This window comes from Anabrus simplex, chromosome 12 (assembly GCF_040414725.1).
Source record: "Anabrus simplex isolate iqAnaSimp1 chromosome 12, ASM4041472v1, whole genome shotgun sequence".
Lineage (NCBI taxonomy): Eukaryota > Metazoa > Arthropoda > Insecta > Orthoptera > Tettigoniidae > Anabrus > Anabrus simplex.
The window spans coordinates 37,724,870-37,747,107 of record NC_090276.1 but is presented as its reverse complement, the minus strand read 5'-3'; the positions used below and the strand labels follow the sequence as shown (position 1 = coordinate 37,747,107).

At 37.2% G+C, this 22,238-nt stretch overlaps 1 protein-coding gene across 4 annotated transcripts in view; it reads left to right on the top strand.

The window, feature by feature from the left end:
- LOC136884349 (uncharacterized) overlaps positions 1-15,456 on the top strand; it is a 164,352-nt gene extending 148,896 nt beyond the window's left edge. For all 4 annotated transcript variants that reach the window (XM_068229931.1, XM_067156466.2, XM_067156465.2 and 1 more), the window contains one exon: positions 14,504-15,456. In XM_068229931.1, the coding sequence (XP_068086032.1) occupies positions 14,504-14,577 (74 nt within the window). In that variant the 3' untranslated portion in view covers positions 14,578-15,456. The remainder of the gene's footprint in view (positions 1-14,503) is intronic.
- The last annotated feature ends 6,782 nt before the right edge of the window (positions 15,457-22,238 follow it).

Here is a 22,238-nt window from a genome sequence, read left to right as displayed (position 1 = left end):
CCCCGTGTGCTAGGCTGGGCTCATCAGTTGGTACCTAGCACACCTACCAAGACGCCCGTTTTAAGTTAATGGCTATTAAACACTCGGAAATGTATAATAATTGTGCAACCGCAAAAAAATATGGCGTAGGCCTAACTAAAGCCAATATTCGGCGTCACCGTGAAGACAAAGATAGCTTAAAAATGCATACTATACAAAAAATGGATTCAGTGGCCCGCAACAAGGACGCTTTAAAGAAGTCGAAGATTAAATTTTGAGCTATGTGCACAAAAATGCAAGGGCGGAATTGCCATACCGTGGTGCAGTAAACTCGTTAGTTTATTTTCAAAGTCCGCGATTAGGCCTTATACATCGCTAGTTGCTGAAGTTGGTCGAATCTGGCAAGCGAGACGTGCGTGTAGCGGCAGCCATATCTGACACTGAGTGAAAGTAACAGTTTTTTAGTAAGCAAGAATATTTTCCTGATGGATCGTCGTGTATTGTAGAGACGCGTGGATTATGTATTGCCAGCAAATTTTCAACAACTTCTCTTCGATATAGTGATGTCAATTTTAAGTTAATGGTTATTAAACCCGCTGAAATAAAGTATAATTGTACAGCCGCAAAAAATACGGCATAACTAAAGCCAATGTTCGGCGTCTACAAATAGTCAAAAAATGCGTAGGGCCTACTGTATAAGAAAGACGTATGATTTTACAAAGCACTTTTTAAGCCTTATTAAAAAAATTTGAAGAAAAAAGTGGTCTTGGATTCGGAGAAATACAGTAATATTTTTTTCAGAATGAAATTAAACATACACTTTCACATAGTATCGGATTTCGAAAAATAACAAGTAAGCCGTAGTGTGGATATTATCCGTGAAAACGCAAGTTTTGAACAAAGTGATTGCTGTTTCATACTGATTTTAATGTGTATGGGGGTTTTCCTGACTTTTTACACAAAATCAGATATAACGATAATCCGGTATAGCGAGTAAATTTTTCGCCGTTATGAGTTCTCGCTATAACGGACTTCTACTGTAATGATTAATTTTAATTTTTTTGAAAAAATTTTAATATAGTTTACTGATAAGTAGATTAGATATATAAACATGTATGAAACCATAAATATGCAAAAATATTAGTAATTTGGGCCAAAATGTACTTCGTACTTGAAAGTCCCGACAGGATTGATGGGAATATTTTCAAGGTGCACACGAATGACAAACTACTTCACTATGATGGTAGCCAAAAAGGAATTGTAAGCCTGAAAATCAGTATATTTGTTTTAATGTGGTGTCCAGCTCGATGGCTAAATGGTTAGCATGCTAGGTGTTGATCCAAGAGGTTCCATGTTCATTTCGCGCCCACGTCTGAGTTTTTACTTCCACTGGGGGCTCGGTGTTTGTGGAGTCTTCATCATTAGAATTCCTCTTAGATAGGGTCCTATCCTCGCGGACGCGCAGGTCGCCTATAGAGTGTCAACTCGAAAGACTTGTACCAGGCCTCTCCTGTGGCCACATGCCATTATGATGATAATGATGATGATGTAACAGCAATGGTAAACATAGAGGTAACAGTACTAGTAACTGTAGTAGTAATTATTGAGCCTTATTTCAGCAGCTGAGTGATTAGATATAAATTGCCATTCTTATGAAGACGGCAGTAAAAATCCTTTCTTGCTTTTCAGCATTATAGATCTCTACAGAAAACGCCTCCTCACTATAATTACTAAATTCACTAGGAGTACCTATGTACCCAAGTATATTATATCAGTTACTTTGAGGCATTTTCTGCAGAGTTGAAAAGTAAGAAAGGATTTTTACTGCAGACTCCGTTAGAGTGGTAATCTATATGTATATATGAGTGATGAACTAAAGCTAAAAAATAATTTGTGATGTTATTTACCATGAATAGGCTGTCCAATAACCCATGGATACTAATACAATTAGTCACATCCAAACATAACCTCAGCCACTGTTTGTTGTATTTGGAACCTGACGGGACCTAGAAGTCCCCAGTATTTTATCACATGAAAATTGCTACACAAAGAATTTTACAGACAATACTTTGTAATAAGTATTCATTTAGTGGGAGGGGGGGAAATGTTAGCTTATCATCTGAGCAGTAGAAATGTTACTAAAAATGATATGTTCTTTGCACTCCAGTATTCACCAAAACGGGATGGCCTATGGAGCGGTGATAAGGGAACAGGGAACTGGAAATCAAGTAGGGATGACATAAAATTGTTAGTGTTGAACTGTAGAAGTATTGTAAAGAAAGGAATAGAATTAAGTAATTTAATAGATATATATTTACCAGATAATGTAATAGGAGTTGAATCATGGCTGAGGTATGATATAATGGATGCAGAAATTTTCTCACCGCACTGGAGTGTGTATCGTAGAGATAGGATAAGAGTGGTGGGAGGGGGAGTGTTCATTCTGGTGAAAGAAGAATTTGTAAGCTACGAAAAAGTTAAAGATGAGACATATGAAATTCTAGGTGTAAGGCTCATTTCTAAAGATAATAGGCAACTTGATATATTTGGAGTGTACAGATCGGGAAAGGGTAGCACTGACGCGGATTCGGAATTATTTTATAGGATAGTCAGCTATGTGGGAAATGACATGGAAAGAAATGTGATTGTAGCGGGAGATCTGAATTTGCCAGATGTAAATTGGGAAGGAAATGCAAACGACAGGAAGCATGACCAACAAATGGCAAATAAGTTAATATGGGAAGGACAGCTAATTCAGAAAGTGATGGAACCAACCAGAGGGAAAAATATCCTGGATGTCGTGCTGATAAAACCAGATGAGCTCTATAGGGAAACTGAAGTAATAGATGGTATTAGTGATCATGAAGCTGTTTTTGTCGTAGTTAAAAATAAATGTGATAGAAAGGAAGGTCTTAAAAGTAGGACTGTTAGGCAGTACCATATGCCTGATAAAGCAGGCATGAGACAGTTTCTAAAAAGTAACTATGATCGGTGGAAAACGGTAAATAAAAATGTAAACAGACTGTGGGATGGGTTTAAAGAAATTGTTGAGGAATGCGAAAACAGGTTTGTACCTTTAAGAGTGGTAAGGAATGGTAAAGACCCACCTTATTATAATAGAGAAATAAACAGACTAAGAAGGAGGTGCAGACTGGAAAGAGATAGTTAGAAATGGCTGTGGAAGTAAGGAGAAATTAAAGGAACTTAGAGGAGACTAAGGCCAAAGAAGTAATAAAATTTACATATGATAATAATGACATTTACAATAAGATACAAAAGTTGAAAACTAGAAAAGCGGCTGGAATTGATCAGATTTCTGGGGATATACTAAAGACAATAGTACCATATCTGAAGTACTTATTTGATTATTGTTTGGTCGAAGGAGCTATACCAGATGAATGGAGAGTTGCTGTAGTAGTCCCTGTGTATAAAGGAAAGGGTGATAGACATAAAGCTGAAAATTACAGGCCAGTAAGTTTGACATGCATTGTATGTAAGCTTTGGGAAGGCATTCTTTCTGATTGTATTAGACATGTTTGTGAAATTAATAACTGGTTCGATAGAAGGCAATTCGGTTTTAGGAAAGGTTATTCCACTGAAGCTCAACTTGTAGGATTCCAGCAAGATATAGCAGATATCTTGGATTCAGGAGGTCAAATGGACTGTATCGCGATTGACCTGTCTAAAGCATTTGATAGGGTGGATCATGGGAGACTACTGGCAAAAATGAGTGCAATTGGACTAGACAAAAGAGTGACTGAATGGGTTGCTATATTTCTAGAAAATAGATCTCAGAGAGTTAGAGTAGGTGAAGCTTTGTCTGACCCTGTAATAGTTGAGAGGGGAGTTCCTCAGGGCAGTGTTATCGGACCTTTATGTTTTCTTATATATATAAATGATATGAGTAAAGGAGTGGAATCGGAGGTAAGGCTTTTTGCGGATGATGTTATTCTCTATAGAGTGATAAATAAGTTACAAGATTGTGAGCAACTGCAACGTGACCTCGAAAATGTTGCGAGATGGACAGCAGGCAATGGTATGTTGATAAACGGGGTTAAAAGTCAGGTTGTGAGTTTCACAAATAGGAAAAGCCCTCTCAGTTTTAATTACTGTGTTGATGGGGTGAAAGTTCCTTTTGGGGATCATTGTAAGTATCTAGGTGTTAATATAAGGAAAGATCTTCATTGGGGTAATCACATAAATGGGATTGTAAATAAAGGGTACCGATCTCTGCACATGGTTATGAGGCTGTTTAGGGGTTGTAGTAAGGATGTAAAGGAGAGTGCATATAAGTCTCTGGTAAGACCCCAACTAGAGTATGGTTCCAGTGTATGGGACCCTCACCAGGATTACCTGATTCAAGAACGGGAAAATATCCAAAGAAAAGCAGCTCGATTTGTTCTGAGTGATTTCCGACAAAAGAGTAGCGTTACAAAAATGTTGCAATGTTTGGGTTGGGAAGAATTGAGAGAAAGAAGAAGAGCTGCTCGACTAAGTGGTATGTTACAAGTAATGAAAATCATTTTATTTTTCGTATTGAAAGAATCTCAGTAATAATATAAGAGAATTTATTGGACTCCAACCTATTCAATATTACCGGATGTTAACATTTTTAGTTAAACATCGTTAAAATGGAGACATGTTTCGCCCTCCATGTGGGGCATCATCAGTCATATCAAAGCACCTCAAAATTAAACCAGACGTCTGGTTGTAAATTATGAACATAATATGTAAAAAAGAATACATTAAAAAACACGTACAAAGTCCTATCCTAAATGAAATAACAATAGACTAGTTACACATAGTAAAATACGCTAGTGGTTTCTTAATATTAAAATGAGGTCATCATATGCACAGTATAAAAATGAAAGTAATCAAAGTCTATATGATATTGAGTTTGATGGTAGTTCTACGTAGTATATACAAATGTTGGCAAAATAAAACACAATTTATAATTACTGTACACTTATTTATAATTGTTAAAATTGATGAGGTAAAACATTCCAATTTGTCTATTTGTAAATTGGCTCCAACCAAAATAATTCGCCCTAGGATTCATGAGGTAGTCAACTCCGTTGGTCACTCTCTATTTGAATGGAGTGCACAGTGCAAGTGAACAGCTTTTGTTGATTATAAAATGAGGCTGTGCTAAGACAGAGTTAAAAACAACACCGGCTTCAAATGAAGATAGTTAAAAACATCATTAGGTTCTTCCTAGTTGACTAAAGGTTTGCGTATATTTTGTTGTTGAAGTGTGGGAAAGTCAGTTGTTGGTTGAATGGGCAACGGTCGAAAATGTTGTGCAGTGCAATCTGTGTTTGAGCTGTCCTACATGTGAGGGAAATCTGAAAATGGATAAAATGATAGGATTTAGTTCTTAATTTACTAGATTTCTTTGTATTGAATAGGTGGATATTAAAAATAACTCTTGTAACATACTTTGTATTTATGTACATTCAGTACGGACCTAACATGAGAATTATAACATGTAACATACCACTTAGTCGAGCAGCTCATCTCCTTTCTCTCAAGTCTTCCCAGCGCAAACTTTGCAAAATTTTTGTAACACTACTCTTTTGTCGGAAATCACCCAGAACAAATCGAGCTGCTTTTCTTTGGATTTTTTCCAGTTCTTGAATCAAGTAATCCTGGTGAGGGTCCCATACACTGGAACCATACTCTAGTTGGGGTCTTACCAGAGACTTATATGCCCTTTGCTTTACATCCTTACTACAACCCCTAAATACCCTCATAACCATGTGCAGAGATCTGTACCTTTTATTAACAATCATATTTATGTGATCACCCCAATGAAGATCTTTCCTTATATTAACACCTAGGTACTTACAATGATCCCCAAAAGGAACTTTCACCCCATCAACGCTGTAATTAAAACTGAGAGGACTTTTTCTATTTGTGAAACTCACAACCTGACATTTAACCCTGTTTATCATCATACCATCTCCTACCGTCCATCTCATAACATTATCGAGGCCATTTTGCAGTTGCTCACAATCTTGTAACTTATTTATTACTCTGTAGAGAATATCATCATCTGCAAACAGCCTTATCTCTGATTCCACTTCTTTACACTTATCATTGATATATATAAGAAAACATTAAGGTCCAATAATACTGCCTTGAGGAATTCCCCCCGTAATTATTACAGGGTCAGATAAAGCTTCGCCTACTCTAATTCTCTGAGTTCTATTTTCTAGAAATACAGCCACCCATTCAGTCACTCTTTTTTTCTAGTCCAGTTGCACTCATTTTTGCCAGTAGTCTCCCATGATCTACCCTATCAAATGCCTTAGATAGGTCAATCGCTATACAGTCCATTTGACTTCCTGAATCCAGGATATCCGCTATATCTTGCTGGAATCCTACAAGTTGAGCTTCAGTGGAAAACCCAAACTGCCTTCTGTCAAATGAGTTATTAAATTTGCAAACATGTCTAATATAATCAGAAAGAATGCTTTCCCATGCCTGTAATTTTCAGCTTTGTCCATCATCCTTTCCTTTATACACAGCTGCTATTATAGCAACTCTCCATTCATTTGGTATAGCCAACTTCAGTGAAAATATATTAAAAGTTACATGAATTAACTCATTTACAAACTAATTTTAATGTACTGAGCATGCTCATGTGTACCATTTTTTCATGCATAGGATGCAGTTTTACGCTTCTAAGATTTTGTACCTGTAATCCACAACGTACTGAATTTTAATCATACCCTTGTTTGATGCGATGAAGTACAGCATCCAGAAGAAAAATTTATGAAAGTTTTAATGGTGTGAAACACCCTAAAGCACTCCAGGGAATGCAAAGCCACCAAATACTTTCACAGTCATATCTCGTTACACTTTTCTTGCTTGTCTTGTTTTCAACACAGTCACGGCATGGTTTAGGGTTATAAGCCTTGTGAAATATTCCCAGTGAACTCCTACAGGGTGAGTAGGGATTTTTTTTTTCTTGTGAATAACTGATCAGCAAAGTTGTTCCTTTCAGTAGCTATCTCATTCCATAAAGAGTTGTGAATCACATGTTGAGAAATGTGCAGAGGGAAGGGATCTGGAGGCAGAGTCCTGTTTATGATGGGTTTTATTCCAGAATTTCATAAAAAATCATATTTGAATGGTTTATCACCTGTTTTATCCCATTCCCAGCCATCTTCCATTGTCTTTTTGTAGGCAGGATCCTCACTTTCAAACACGTCATCACTCTTACGTGAAATTTTTGTTATGCTGCTATAATTTTCACTGCTAGTAAATAAAATTGATTCATTTTCTAAAACTACATCACTGCTCAATTCACTCTGACTGTCCCATAATATACGTTCGATTTTGTTCCTTGTAATGCAATGTTTACAAGGGCTGGCCATTTCTGTTGATTATCAAGCAGGTAATCACCCTACTTGGGAGCGATTGCCTGTTACATGATGCAATCTGTGACATTCATTCCAACTTCGAGAGAGCAGATTCTCAACTTACAGACGGTATACACGTCATGCCATCTGTGGATAGAAGGCTTGAACTAGTTGTAGAAAGCTTATCTCTCAACAGACAGCCTGCCAGGCATCTGTGTATGAATGGTCACTGCACACGCAGCTGCCTGGCAGACGGCAGAGTATGCCAATCAGTAATAAAAGCTTTTCTATTGTAAAGTGTAAACCGTCAGTACGGAATGATACTAATATCTTGTAAACTCTGCTAATCTGCAGGCCCTTAATGAAACATTTCTCATTGCTGATGTGAGCTATTATCAATCCTTTCCCTTTCCTCAAAGTATTCTGTAATATTGTTAAATATTTTGTTTGATAATAAGATTGAATAAATATGGACGCAAATTGAGGTTGTGTAAGTGCAAGCAGTGTAAGTTCAAAGTGACGGCACTAGTTCTAGGCCTAATTTGCAAGCTCTCGTCCAACTCGAATAAAAGTATTTTGTATGATAATAAGATTGGACGAATAATGAATGAAAATAGAGGTCGTGCAATACAAGAAGTGATGGCAGCACTGGATATATGATTGATGATCATAGTTGTAGGCCTATTTATTTACATGTCGTCTAACTTCCACAGCAATGTTTTGTATGATAAGATTAAGTGAACTATGAAAAAACGTTGAGTTTTGTAGTACTCCCCCCCGAAGTGGCGAGTGTAGCTAAAATCAATTTTTGTGTGACCAAGTGAGTTTCCATGCGGTTAGGATCGTGCAGTTCTGAGCTTGCATTCAGGTGGTAGTGAGTTTGAATCGCAACATCAGCAGCTCTGAAGATGGTTTTCTGTAGCTTCCCATTTTCACACCAAGGAAATGCTGGGGGCTGTACCTTAATTAAGACCACAGCCGATACCTTCCCAATCCTACCCCTTTCCCATCCTTCCTTCACCGGAAACCTTTGATGTGTCAGTGTGATGTTAAAAAAGTAGCCAAAAAGAAAAATGTTTACTAGGGGTGACAGCTACGATATTAATGCCTTTGAAGTGTTGCTTTTTCAACAAACTAAATCCTGACTACCAACTTCATTGATAATGTTATAATTTTAATTATTAGCAAGAAGGAAAATTGCAATAATAAGTGCCTCTGCTAGCGCAGTAAAATAAGCAACAGCAATACCCCAACAGCTCTTTCTACATGGGTTACATATTATCAAAGTGAGCCTGCATTAAGAGTCAAAAGGGGTGTTTCACGGTTGGCACTTTCCTTTGTTTATCCAGCTTTCTTCCTACTCTGCTCTTCTCACATCAAGACTGAAGATCTGTCAAGATGGCCATCGGGGTGAGTCCGGTGAGGGTCCCTCGAGGAGCGAGACTCCTGCCGAGCCCGCTGTTGCGAGCTCAGGTGAGTCCCATACGTACTCTGTAAGCAGCGGCTCCGTCCGTCGCCGACAGTGGGAGTGTCACACACTGCTTGGCCGCGTCTCCTTCGATGCAGACGTTCGGGATTGGGTACCTACCTCCCTCGCTCAGTGGAGCGGGGATAACACGAGGGGACCCCTCGCGGCTTCGGCCCGGCGGGCAGGTTTTAAACGAACGCAACGCCCATGCTCGAAACACTTCTTAGCTCTGTGACGAGAAACCCACTCACCCTGGAATGAACGATCGCAAAATGAAAAAAACAACCCTGAGCGGTGGATCACTCGGCTCATGTGTTGATGAAGACCCGCCTCCTGATGAAGCTGGGTGGCAGAAACGTGCTTGTCGAGGCTGAGGAGAAATGGATGCAGAAGAACTGGGATTGACAAGAGAGCCAATCTATCTCCAGACGGCAGCGTATGAAGATCAGGATATTGTCCTCGTCATTTTGTGTTTTCTTTCTATTTCTCCCTCTTCGCACACTGACCTATTATTGTACTTTTCCTGTTCTGTGTTCTTTTCATTGCTCCTGTCTTTATATATCAACGGCTGAGAACGAAAAGGTTAAAACTATAAAAAATAATTTTTGAGATTTTACCATCAATGTATAGTTTTTTTTGTTTTTTGTTTTTTTCCTTTTTTCTTCCATCCTCTACAACCTCCGAAAGTGTTCTGACATTAGTCGCTTTGCTTAATTAAAAGGGTCATTTTGAGTTGTAACTCTTTTCTAAATTATAATAACTGATGAAAGCACTATGTACACACCAGTTTTCATAAAAATTATGTAACAAGTGTGTTTTTGAGAGGCAATGATGTAAATTGCTAAAACTTTAAACTCTTCTCTTGAAAAATCATGATTTTGAATTGTAACCGTTTATTTCTCGTCCATTGATACACGGCTTGAATTGCATTTGTTTGTTCCTTTCCATTACGTACTGAGATACGGTTTACATGGCTGAAGTGACCAATTCTAGAATCTCAAGCTCTGCCACAGTACTCGGACACCAAATAAGTCAAAGCTCCGGGCTGTAAAAGTTGGCAGTTATTTCTTGTCTGATATCTTGCTCACTCTCTCCCGTTCAACTTGTCCCTTGTCACTGTTCAAAATTAGGTGGGCTCTCACGGACAATATGTCACCATATCGGACGATCGGACACTGCATTCTGCCTGATGCAGATGGCAGTTTGGTACTACTTCACATTAGACTTTAGAAAATATTATTTATTCATATTTCTGTATAGATTTGGCTGTCAACTCTGTTCACATTTACTATCCACCAATTGAGAATACATCATTGCTTTGGAAGGCATGCTTTAAGTGTGCAGGCAATATGGCTGACCCATCGAAGTTGGTGATTGGTAATCATTGTTTCAGTGCTCTTCTAGATAATTCGATTCCAGTCAAATGCTAGGTCACTTATGCTGAGAAATAGGAATATACCAGCTTTTGGGGACCTGTTGCACACCTCTGCATGAACTTAATTCTACTTAATGGCCTCTTTCAAGTTACTGATATTTGTTTGATATTCCTACCATTTTACTCTCTAAGTATTTTAATGCCTGGGTGCACCAATCTAGGTAAATACCAGACTTTATGAAACTATGGTAAAACTCATACGGTGGTATTGTTAAAAGCACCATGACTGTTGTTTGGTTTCGATACTGTGGTTTCTTTATACTTGTTTATCTTGCTATTATTCCTCTTGGAAGCAATTCAAAGTAGTGTTCAGAAGGCAGTGATAAGTTCAACTGTAACTTGTCCTTAATTTATCCAGAAGACTATGCTAATTTCAACAGCCACCTGTCCTTAATTTATACAGTTTTTCTTTGGTCTTAAACTATCAGTTGTCTTTTTATTTCTAGGAGGAATATTACTTTTATTTATTTGTATTGTAAGGTTAGCCTCAAATGAATTCTAAAAATGTTTTTCATAACCTCTCTTTGTGTGAGTGGAAGTTTTATGGACTGTGGTGCGTATGATGCAGTTGCATGTGGGACGTGGTGTATTATTTGTCTCACAGTTGTTTTGTCGACGTTATTAACATCATGTAAAACAAAAACTAAAGGTTTCCACCTATTCAGTACTATTTGCTGTAACCTTAAAAAAGTTGCATATATTTGTTGAAACTAGTTTCGGTCTTACTAGAGACTGTCATCAGTCAAAATCAATAAAAATTAAGGTAAGACATGAATTATAGATAAAATTTATGAAGCATGCCTGTGTTGCTGAAACCAGGTGAAACACTTAAAATACCAGCACTTGAGGAATCTTCCAGAACTCAGCTCAGCTGAAACAGGTGTGAACAGAATGATGTTGATGGGAAAGAGTTGAGAGTTTGTTTCCAGTATGGCAAAAAAAAAGTTTTTTGCCTAAGATAGGGCTGACTGATGTAGAATGGTGGATGATTTGTGGAGGGAATTATTTTTAGATCTTGATCATTATTTGTGAATTTATGGTTTGAGTCCATCATATGTTTTCCCATAGCTGAAAATTTATTATATTTACATGAATGTACATGTTCTAAGTACCTCATGTCAAAGTTTCTACCTGAAATTTATTACCTATGATTATTAACATCGCAGATCACTTGATGAAATGTTGCGGTCACAGAAAATCACAGTGCAGTGAGATGTCTGTTTTTCGGCAAAACAGGATTATTTCTCTGAGTAGGTAACTCAAGTCAGTCACCAATTAATTGTAAGAAGGATGTCACAGTCTCTTTCTTCATGTGAAACCTTTTTTATTGAAACAAAGAGTCCATCTAGTCTTCAAATGATCACCCGTCTCATTATTCTCAAGATATTGTAAATATATGAGATGTGCTGTTTTAACAATCAGATTATAGCACTTTGGATGCATGCCATGTTTAACTTTATAATTTACTCGTAAAGTTATGTAAAGTGCATAGGCCTATCCAGTAAGGCACCTTTTGATACAAAGGCTTGATTTGCTTCTTAATCACTCACTCATGAGCAGTAAACTTTTCATCATAGTAAAATGTCAAAAATTTCTAATTCATGCATGGTGTAACGGAAATTCTACTTAACCACGGGTAAGTCACAACCGAGGTTGACGCACTCAGGCATAAAACTGGTACTTTTCCAGACATTTTAAGTGTCTTCTGTAAGAAGTACAGTACAAGTATCAGATCTATAAGTAAGTGTGTGTGTAATACTAAGGCATTCTAAACGTACCGCTTGGTCTCGACACCGAGATCGTGGTTGTCGAAGACTTATTTATAGAGACGACCAAACACCGCACCAGCTAATCCGAAATCTGGATTCAGTTCCCACCTCATCCAAGGATTTTTTATCTTGGTCTGAAAGCTGGAACAGGATTTTTCTCAGTTCCGTGAATGGAGGAGCTGCCTGGTATGAGAGAACAGACCCAGTTACAAAAGCCAAGCTAGAAAGCTGAAAATATCATGCAAGACACTGTAACCTTCCAATATTTGCTGGTTATCTGGCGGGACATAAAGGCCCGCTACAGGATTTGTGTGTTATGTAGGTGGTTTAACATTACATAATCATTAATACAAGTTGTCCATTTCATGACCGTATCGATGAATATAATCAAGAAGTTAGTAAAATAACCACCTAATCAATACTTTATTATTGCCTCAGGCAAAATTTAATTTAAATTAGAACTTACAGGACATGTTTCGACCACTTAGTGGTCCTCTTCAGCTGTATAAAGAAAGAATTGAGAAGAAAAACATTAGCACAACAAGCACAAATAATAAAAGTTCTATGGAGACTCCTTTGTTTAAAAATGGAGGTCATCAGAACAGGACATCTTGCCTCTCGTTCTTGTGTGGAAAAGATGTTTATTCTGCACTGTCTGGAGGGTTTGTCTTTGAGCGCGACCTGGTGAAGTAACGTTACTTTTCCAAACAAGAACGAGAGGCAAGATGTCCTGTTCTGATGACCTCCATTTTTAAACAAAGGAGTATCCAAAGAACTTTTATTATTTGTGCTTATTGTGCTAATGTTTTTGTTCTCAATTCTTTCTTTATACAGCTAAAGAGGACCACTAAGTGGTCGAAACATGTCCTGTAAGTTCTAATTTATATTCAATTTTGCCTGAGGCAATAATAAAGTATCGATTAGGTGGTTATTTTACTAACTTCTTGATTACATAATCACTTGTGCAGAGGTGTGTAACAGGCCCCACCAGCTGGTATATTCCTATTTCTCAAGTGCAAGTGACCTGGCACTTGACTGAAATCAGATAATTTAGGAGATGAAATATGATTGGATGCTATATCATACAGGAAGTTAATATTGTTTTAAGAGGAAGTACAATTGTATGACTATCCTCTCTTAATCCATTCGAGTCACAATAAATGGCCACATTGTTGACTGTTGAATCAGATTTAATTTGCCTGCCTTTAGTTCGAGTGTACCTGTCACACAAAAATAGGCATAAAATAAAAGCTAATGCAGATAATCCACAAAATTTAACATTCATGACTTACCCATTCTTTATTCCTTGAGTGACTGCTGGCTGTGGTACGAATGATTCATTTGAAATAATTTCAAAAAGAGCGGATCCGTGTACTCTAAGAACATCACAATTTCGGGCGGTGGGCGGACTATACCTTTTTTGTAAGTATTTCTGAAACACTAATGTGTGTCACCGGCTGCACGCGTTTGGAAGAATCTGGCATGGCGCTTTCACTCTTACTTTCTTCATTATTCTGCTCACTTCATTAACTTTCACTGTTGCTATTACTATGCTCAAACACTGATTAGTTTTCCAAAACGTCATTGTTGCCATAATCGCCATCTAAAACAGTGTCTGCAAGCGCCTTCAATCTCTCGTCGACATTACTGTGAAACCGTTTCATAATGAATACTGAATACCAATGAAAATAAACTTATTCAACAATTCCAGTGTCACACAGACAGATAGACATACATACATACATACATACACATACAGCATTTTTTACCAACAGTACATGCCTCTAGTTCCCTACAGTGTGTATTTGTCAAAAATTATATTGCAAAGGGAATCTAATATACGAGGCACTGCGTCATTGCAAGCTGAACTCGTCGTTTGATTCATGCACCAAAACCCCGCGTACGACCACAGCTCGTCATATGACACAAATGGGTTAATCCTAGTCATTTGGTGGTGGTGGTGGTTTTAAAAGGAAGTACAACTAGGTAACCATCCCCAATGCTAGTCTGAGGGGAAAGAATGGAAGAAATACAATTCTTTTGAAGAAAGAGGATATCAGCAAAAGGTGGTGGAAATGAAAGATTCCTTGGGCCTTACAAACCTAATACCATCAGGGTCGGAAAAGGACAAAAGTTGACTAAGAAAGGTTAGATAGGAACGATGAAAGTTAGATGAAAGTTTATGGAAGCAACGTCCATCTCGGCTCGAAAGGGGTTCGCTAATTACAAAAGGCAGGGAATACCGTGGATGTATCCCAGTGCGTGTACCTACTTGAGGATGCTAGAAATACTTGTGCCCTCCTTTATTAATAAGGACATAATTCAAAAGTTCTAACCTAACATGTATATCTTCTGTATTTTTACCTAGGTAACATTCTGCTCCTTTGTATGTGCTGCTTAACTACTTTTTATCTATATTTCCGCCTTTGTTGGATGTACTTCAAAGTTTTAAAAAATTGTTTAAACATTCATATTTCTCTTGCAGCGCAAGGCCGAAGATCTCTTCGACTTCGTCAGAAAACATCACGGCAGACAATAAAGGAACGGAAGATATCGTAGTGGAAAAGTTTAATCTGTTTGTTTTTTTCTCTAAATATAGATAATTCCAAAGCGTCATCTCTGATTGTGTGATAAAAAAAATTACTGCTGGGACATTTTCAAATGTGATACATATTTCTATATTTAGTAACCTTCCTTCAAGTAGAAGTTTTATAAAATATGTAGTCTGTTCGCGTGTAGTTACTGGTATGAGTAGCATGAAATGTTGTTTGTTACTAAATTGTCTGTCTTGTCCGTCTGTCTTGAATTTTTGTGGTTTTTTTTAAATTTAAGTTTCCTTGATGCCAATTAGTTCCAGAATTTTTTTTTTTATTTTTTATTTTTTTAAGAATGTCTGTAAATTGCTATCTTTATTGCATCATTCCATCTCATGCAGTTAAGTCCTTAAAATTGAGTTTCTGTGTTTACTCCTGAATTGGTCACCCTTGGAATATCATATCTAAAACAAATGTGTGTTAAAATTGATCAACAGTTGCCACTTTAATGTTCAGTACTAGTAAACTTCATGTAAATTAATACATTTATGTTGTGTGGTAAGTTTCATGGTGTAACTTACATCTTTTAAACAATTTAGAGGACTCGGTCAGCTTTCCTTCCACTGTGTCTGTCGCAACCAAATTTTTGATACCATGTTTATTATGTTAATATCTAAACAGCCCCAAAGATTGAATCCCTAAACATAATTGGTTTTTTTAAGTGTATATTTTGAACATGTATTTAAGGAATATTTTCAAAACAAACTTTGTACTACAAAATTTCAATTTTTGGACTTTGTTTTTTAGTTACGTTTACAAGACATAATGCAACAGATTTATGCATCCGCTTGGTGTTAAAAAAGTGATGTATTAATATACTTTAAATATATTTTTTAAAATGTGAGATATTTTATTCAAAAGTATATATTTATAAATTATATGAACAAACTGCATTTTTACAGTAGAACTGAGAAGATATGGTACGACTAACTGCTGTGAAAGTTTCATTGAGATTGGTTAGCATTTACCATAAAATACTGGTATTTTTTAAATGAGAACAATGAACTTGCAGAAAAAAAATAGATGTTTAAATAAAATAAGTTATGAGATCACAATATTGTCACTTGTTTTGTCTATGTTAAGGTCATATTATATCATAGTTAAATCAGTTATATTCCAAATTATATTTACAAAATATGATCACCCCAGGGACAATAGAAGTTTGGTCATTATGCATCGGACAACCTGACTTGAACATGCGCAGTTTCAGTGTGATATTTTTCTACCATATATCTGCACACATACGTATTATATCATACAAAAGTTGAAATTTCAATGAGGTTTCCACCTTTTCAATACAAAGTGTATGCTGTACAGGATAGTATTTACAACATTTTTTTATTCAAGGGACCAGTTTCGACACATTTGAGAAGCGTCGTCATCAGTCTAAATTACAAATCTAGCGAGATACACAATAGTTTATGATAACAATGTATAAACATAGTGACACTTAACATTTTTTTGACAACAGTTTCACAGATTCACAATTAAGTAATTTATTTTCCACCTAGTCGATACAATGATTGTTTAAGGCAATTTAATGGTTAAAAGTGGTACATGTTTCGTATATTATCAACATCTTCAGCCTCATAACACTGTTTAGATGAAAAATATATACAGTAAATTGACAAAGTAATGCTTTAGAGGAAGTGTCTTTAAAATTAACATAAGATTGACAACATAATGTTGAAGTGCGATACGGACCATGCAGCTGATTTTATGTAACAGTTTCACATTTAAAAAGTTGGGGGTTTTTATAAAATATTGGCATGTTTTTGCATCGCGTATGCACTCATAAAATTCCCAATGACCCGCTCTGGGCAGGCCTACACACTTTAGTATCCATCTCCTCTCCCCATGGTAAACTACACAGCATGCCGAGCAAGGTGTGCTTCAACGTTTAATCACACAGCTCATTCTTTTGCCTTGGCCTATTAAACCCTTATATCTAAACTAGGTTTTTTTTCTCTTTATTCTTCAGGCTTCACAATTCCATGTTGGACTGAGAAACCTTAGCGTACAGTTATATAATATTACCACCTAATTATATACCTGTAACAAAAATTTTGGAAGAAGCTTCTGAGTACAACAACAGCACAGCTATTTTGCCCTTTAGTGACACTACACAGAGTAGTAGTTTTATGCGTCCAACAAGATTTTAATGTGTACACAAAGTTTGTATCGCATCCATAATCTAGCACTTGCAAGTGCCTCATCTAAAGAAGACTATTACACGATCAACATGAAAAAATACATCGCCACACTTGAATGCACAACATTCACGCAAGACTTTTATGAATGCATACACATTGCAAAAACACGCCAGTATTTTATAAAACCCTCAACTTTTTAAATGTGAAACTGATGTCAAAAACTTTTTAAGTGTCTGCGGAGGTTCGGACCTGCCTTTGGGCAGAATACACCCTTACCTTACCTTACTATGTTTATACATTGTTATCATAAACTATTGTGTATCTTGCTAAATTTGTAATTTAGGCTGATGATGACACTTCTGAAATGTGTCGAAACCAGTCCCTTGAATAAAAACATGTTGTAAATACTATCCTGTATAGCATACACTTTGTATTGAACAGCTGGAACCCTCATTGAAATTTCAACTTTTGTGATCTCAGTTCAATACAGAACCATAATAAAGCTATTAGTTATTACTTATATCATACAAGTAATATCTCAGGACCTGTCTCAATATATATTCAGAAAATCAAAACCCAGCACAACTGTATGAAATGAACAAACAGACTTTCAATCTAATTGTCCACACCGTCAACAAACAATTTTTTTATTTGTATCTAAATTGCAACTTTCTCTCTCTAGGAACTGCTACAAATATCTAGTAAATTCAGCTGCCAACCTTGGAACAAAAATGTAGTGGATTTATGTAAAGGGATTATCTTTCTTGTGGGAAAAAAAATGTAAATTAATATTTGATAGCTGTCAGCAGATGGTGGGCCCCTTATAGTCCATGACGGAAATATTCAGACAATCCTAACTCTAATACAGCTGAATCATATTAAGATCTGAAAAATAAACATTGTAAAAGAAAAAAAGAAAAACTTATTTTCATTTTTAAATATTTTGTAAAGGGTGTTCACTTAATATTCAGATCATAACAGTATCACGAGAAAATCTGTGCAAGATATGGTACAGAAATTTTTGGTGCTTCCTCAACATTTGGGAATACAGACAGTATTTTCCAAAGGACTATCTCTTCTTAAATATAGTTTTTTTCTAGCTATCCTGACACGCAGTCGAAATTTTCAGGACTTCTTGCAAATTCTGTCATCTGTAACCAGCACAGATGCCTTAGAGAGGATTGCTCCTCCTTTACTTGGCACAGGCATGCCTCGCATTATTACGATTATTGGATAGATTCCTACACCCCTAACCCTTTGAGAAAAATTCTAGGAATATGTAAAACTAATTCTCGGTCGTTGTAGTGAGAGAGACTAGTATCCGTTTGGATGTTTTGTAGCTCTGTTTTTATAATTATATAGCTTTAGTTGTAGCTAAGATATCATATAGATTATTTTTCTAAATGTAGAGGAATGTATCTTCGTCAGAATTATGGGGCTATTATTTCCAAGCACTAATAAACAAAATTTTCAGTATTATAGGACTGTAGTTTCTTCTTCTGTGAATGTGTCTTGAGACAGGTATCAACTGGACAGCCTCCATGATTCTCTGTCCTGAGCATCTTGCTTCAGTTGTTCATAGCTTCTCCCTTGTTTGACATCTGTTAACGTTCCAAACCTTCTTCTTCCTCTTCCTTTTCTTCCATCGATTTTTCCCTCCATTACACTCTGTTGAACACAATTTCTACGAAGTATGTGACCCAACCAGGATATCTTCATCTTCCTTATCGTTTTCATCAGGTGTCTCTTCTCTCCTACTTTCCTTAGCTCTTTGTCATTTCTCACTTTATCTGTCCACTCCATTTTTTCCATTCTTCTCCACAACCATATTTCAAAACTTTCCAAATACTTTGTTTCTTTCTTTTTTAACGTCTATATTTCAGCTCCATATGACACTACACTCCACACAAAACACTTTGCGAACCTCTTTCTTAAATCAATAGGGATTACCTTACATGTCAAAAGCCCTCTCACCTTTCCGAAAGCTTCTTTCCCATAGATATTCTGCTTCTTATTTCTTCTGTACAGCTTCCATTCCATGTCAACAAACTTCCCAAATATCTGAATGACTTTACTTGTTCCAATTTCTTTCTCTCTAGTGTTATATCAACAGCAATCTCCTCCTTTCCTATTCTCATCACCTTAGTTTTCCCAATGTTTATCTTCATTCCGAACTCTTTGCCCACACTCTCAGTCTTTTCCAACATGACTTGCAGATCTTTTTTCTGATTCTGCTAATACCGCCACATCATCTGCGTATGTTATGGTCTTTATTGGTTCTCCTCCCAATACAATGCCTCTTGCTTTTTCCAGGGCCTTCTGTAACAGTTTTTGGCATATATATTGAACAGAGCCGGTGACATCCATCATCCCTGTCTCGCTCCTCTTCCGATACTCGCTTCTGTTTTATATTCATCTATTCTAACCATCACTTTCTGATTCTTATACAACGCTTTTATCAGCCTTCTGTCTTTCCAGTCTACACCAATATCTTTCAGAATGCACCAGTTAGGTCTGTCGAACGCTTTTTTCCAATCAGTAAAACATATATACTGGTACATTTCCCTGTTCACTTCTGACATCCTTTCTGCAATCATCTTTAGGCATCCAGTTGCATCTCTGGTTCCTCTTCCCTTTCTGAAACCAAACTGGTCATCTCCCATATTCTCCTCTATTTTCTTTTCTATTCTTTTCTGCACTATCATGGTCACTGCCTTAGTACGAGGGTAATCCCAAAAATAAGGTCTCCTATTTTTTTATAAATACAGAACTCTGTTCATGTGGCTGTTGGTCACAATATTGTGAAGAGTGTTTCCCGCGCTCGCATATAAACATGCCCTTGCCGCGCTGAGGCACTCAGTCTTGGCTTGGCAGCCGTTGAGAGTGGAGCTCCCGTTACATGTTACCGCCAAGTGCATGGATGTCAAAAATGTTCGTAAGTGGTGTAGAGAGTTTACAGCCGGTCAAACTAAAGGTCGTGAAGGTTGAGCAAATCATGCGTGAAGATCGGCGGATCACCCTGGATGATCTCTGCACTTTGATTCCTGAGGTTTCCGGAAGCGCTGCTCACAGAATTTTAACGGAAAAGTTGAAATACCAGAAGGTGTGTGCAAGATGGGTGCCAGCACCAACAACGAGGTGAAAGATGAGGTTTACAACTTCCTGAACAGCATGGCGGTGAGCTGGTATGACATGGACATACAAAAACTGTCACAGTGTCTACAAAAATGCATCGACCGAAATGGTGATTATGTAGAAAAACAGCTAAATGTTCAAGCTGTAAAATGATGTAAACCATTGTAGAAATAAACAGGTCTATGTATTTATAAAAAATAGACCTTATTTTTGGGATTACCTTCGTAACATGACATATAAAACTGTCTGTAGTTTCTAACCATTGCAAAATTACGGTATGGAAAGTGTAACATTTACATTCTGCATTTCATTGTATTTGTATCTAAAATAACTAAAATATAATTCAATTGTGTTTATCTGATCTTTGTAACTCCCAACACATAATTAACATTTCAACAACTGGAGCCGACTTAGCATTCAGGAGTCACCTGAACTTCGTTGTGTTCAGTCTGGTGCACATGCATTTTCATTCCTTACAGGGTACTTGGAATTTATGCAATATTAACATTTCATTATTTAGGCCATTGGCGACATATCAGTCTGACGTGCCCTAACCGCTTTATCCTGATGCCTTCTCAAATTCTGTTGAGCTACAGGTTAACACAATCCATTAAAGGGAGTGGGTAGTTTGTGGGACAAATTTTCATTCGTTTCTCATACAGGATGTTTCAGAACTTTAATCTTAGAATAATTTTCACAGACATCCATCCATCCATCCATCCATCCATCCATCCATCCATCCATCCATCCATCCATCCATCCATTTCTCTTCCTCTGTTGCATTTTTCTGTCTCTCCAAGTCGCACCTTATCGATACTGATAAGAGCCCTTTTCATGTTTGCTCCAACTTCAAACCCCAGTTCTTTCATTACTTGCAATAATGGTATTTAGGCTTTCAAATAAGGTGGGGTTTTTTTTGTACTCTCGACCACCAATTTAAATATATTATTGAAGGTCAGGATGGTTGTATCTACTAGGGTTGGGCGCTATATCCCTGTTTCGGCACACTGTGCCGGTGCACAGTTATGTTCCGCTGTTCCGGAACACCAAGTGTCAATTGTTCCAAAACATTCTCAAGCGAGACCGAGACAGTGACTCGCTATCCCGTCAGAAGCGCCACTATGCACTGCCCTTCGCCTACTAGCTGACTGTCTATACCGGCTGTGTTCCGCCACTTGCTGGAGTGTTCCGTGTTCTGTCACATCCTCGTTGTTCATTGAGTTCCGTTGCACTGGCAACTGGCCTTTCAGTACGTGCAAATAACGTAATGTGTTCTGTTTTGTTTTCATCTGTTTTGTAAGAATGCTTTTATTGAAGCCTAGTAATATAACCATACGAAAGACGGTAAACTTTGCGTAATGTCGCATTGGAGTCATGTTCAGGACTTTTTTACTAGAATAAAACCGGGCAGAGTGAAATGCAATTTACCAGATGAAAGACAGTAAACTTTGCGTAATGTCGCATCGGAGTCCTGTTCAGGGCTTTTTTACTAGAATAAAACCGGGTAGAATGAAGTGCAATTTGTTGTTCTATTGTGTCTGCAAAGGGATCTGCAACTGGCACAATGACAAGATATTTCAAACTTAAACATCTCACAGTTTTTATTTTCGTGTTCTACTTGTATACTGTGTTTAAGTTTTATTTTCATGTTCTGCTTGTATAGTTTTATTTTTAATCTCCTGTCCCGCTTGTATATACTGTAGTGTTTAATTTTTATCTTCGCGTTTTGCTTGTATGAGTTAATTTTTATTTTCGTGTTCTGCTTGTATATTATGTACGTAAATAAAGTACTGACGAATGTTTTTTTCAACTGTGTGAGTGTATTTTTAATTGGTGAAAACAACATTGTGACATTTCTAAACACATGTACTGCTAGTGTATTTGTGACAGGTATATTTCAGGATGAATGAAAACATTCTTATCCTAAAAACATCATGTAGACATGATTTTTTGGGGTGCGTATTTCATTCAGAGTTCCGACTGCTTTTTCACGTGCCGTGAAGTTTTATCCTGGCCCTAATTACTCACAATACAAGCCGATACATTCAACTGGTGAAAATATCCTTGGATTAGTTACTTTTAAACACCTATACTGCCGTTGTAACCTTTCATGTGTATTTCATATTGACCGAAGAAATGTTAACCTAAAATCAGCCTTTAAACGTAATTATTGGGCGCGAATTTCAGTGTTCCCACTGTTCCTTCACGTTCTGTGCAGTTTTATGCTAGCCGTAACTACACACAGCACGTCCGGTACAGCAGCACTTTCCCTCTGACATGGAGGAAGTCATGTTGCCTCACAGAGTTCTCTCTACAGCACAGTTACAGTGCCGTGTGC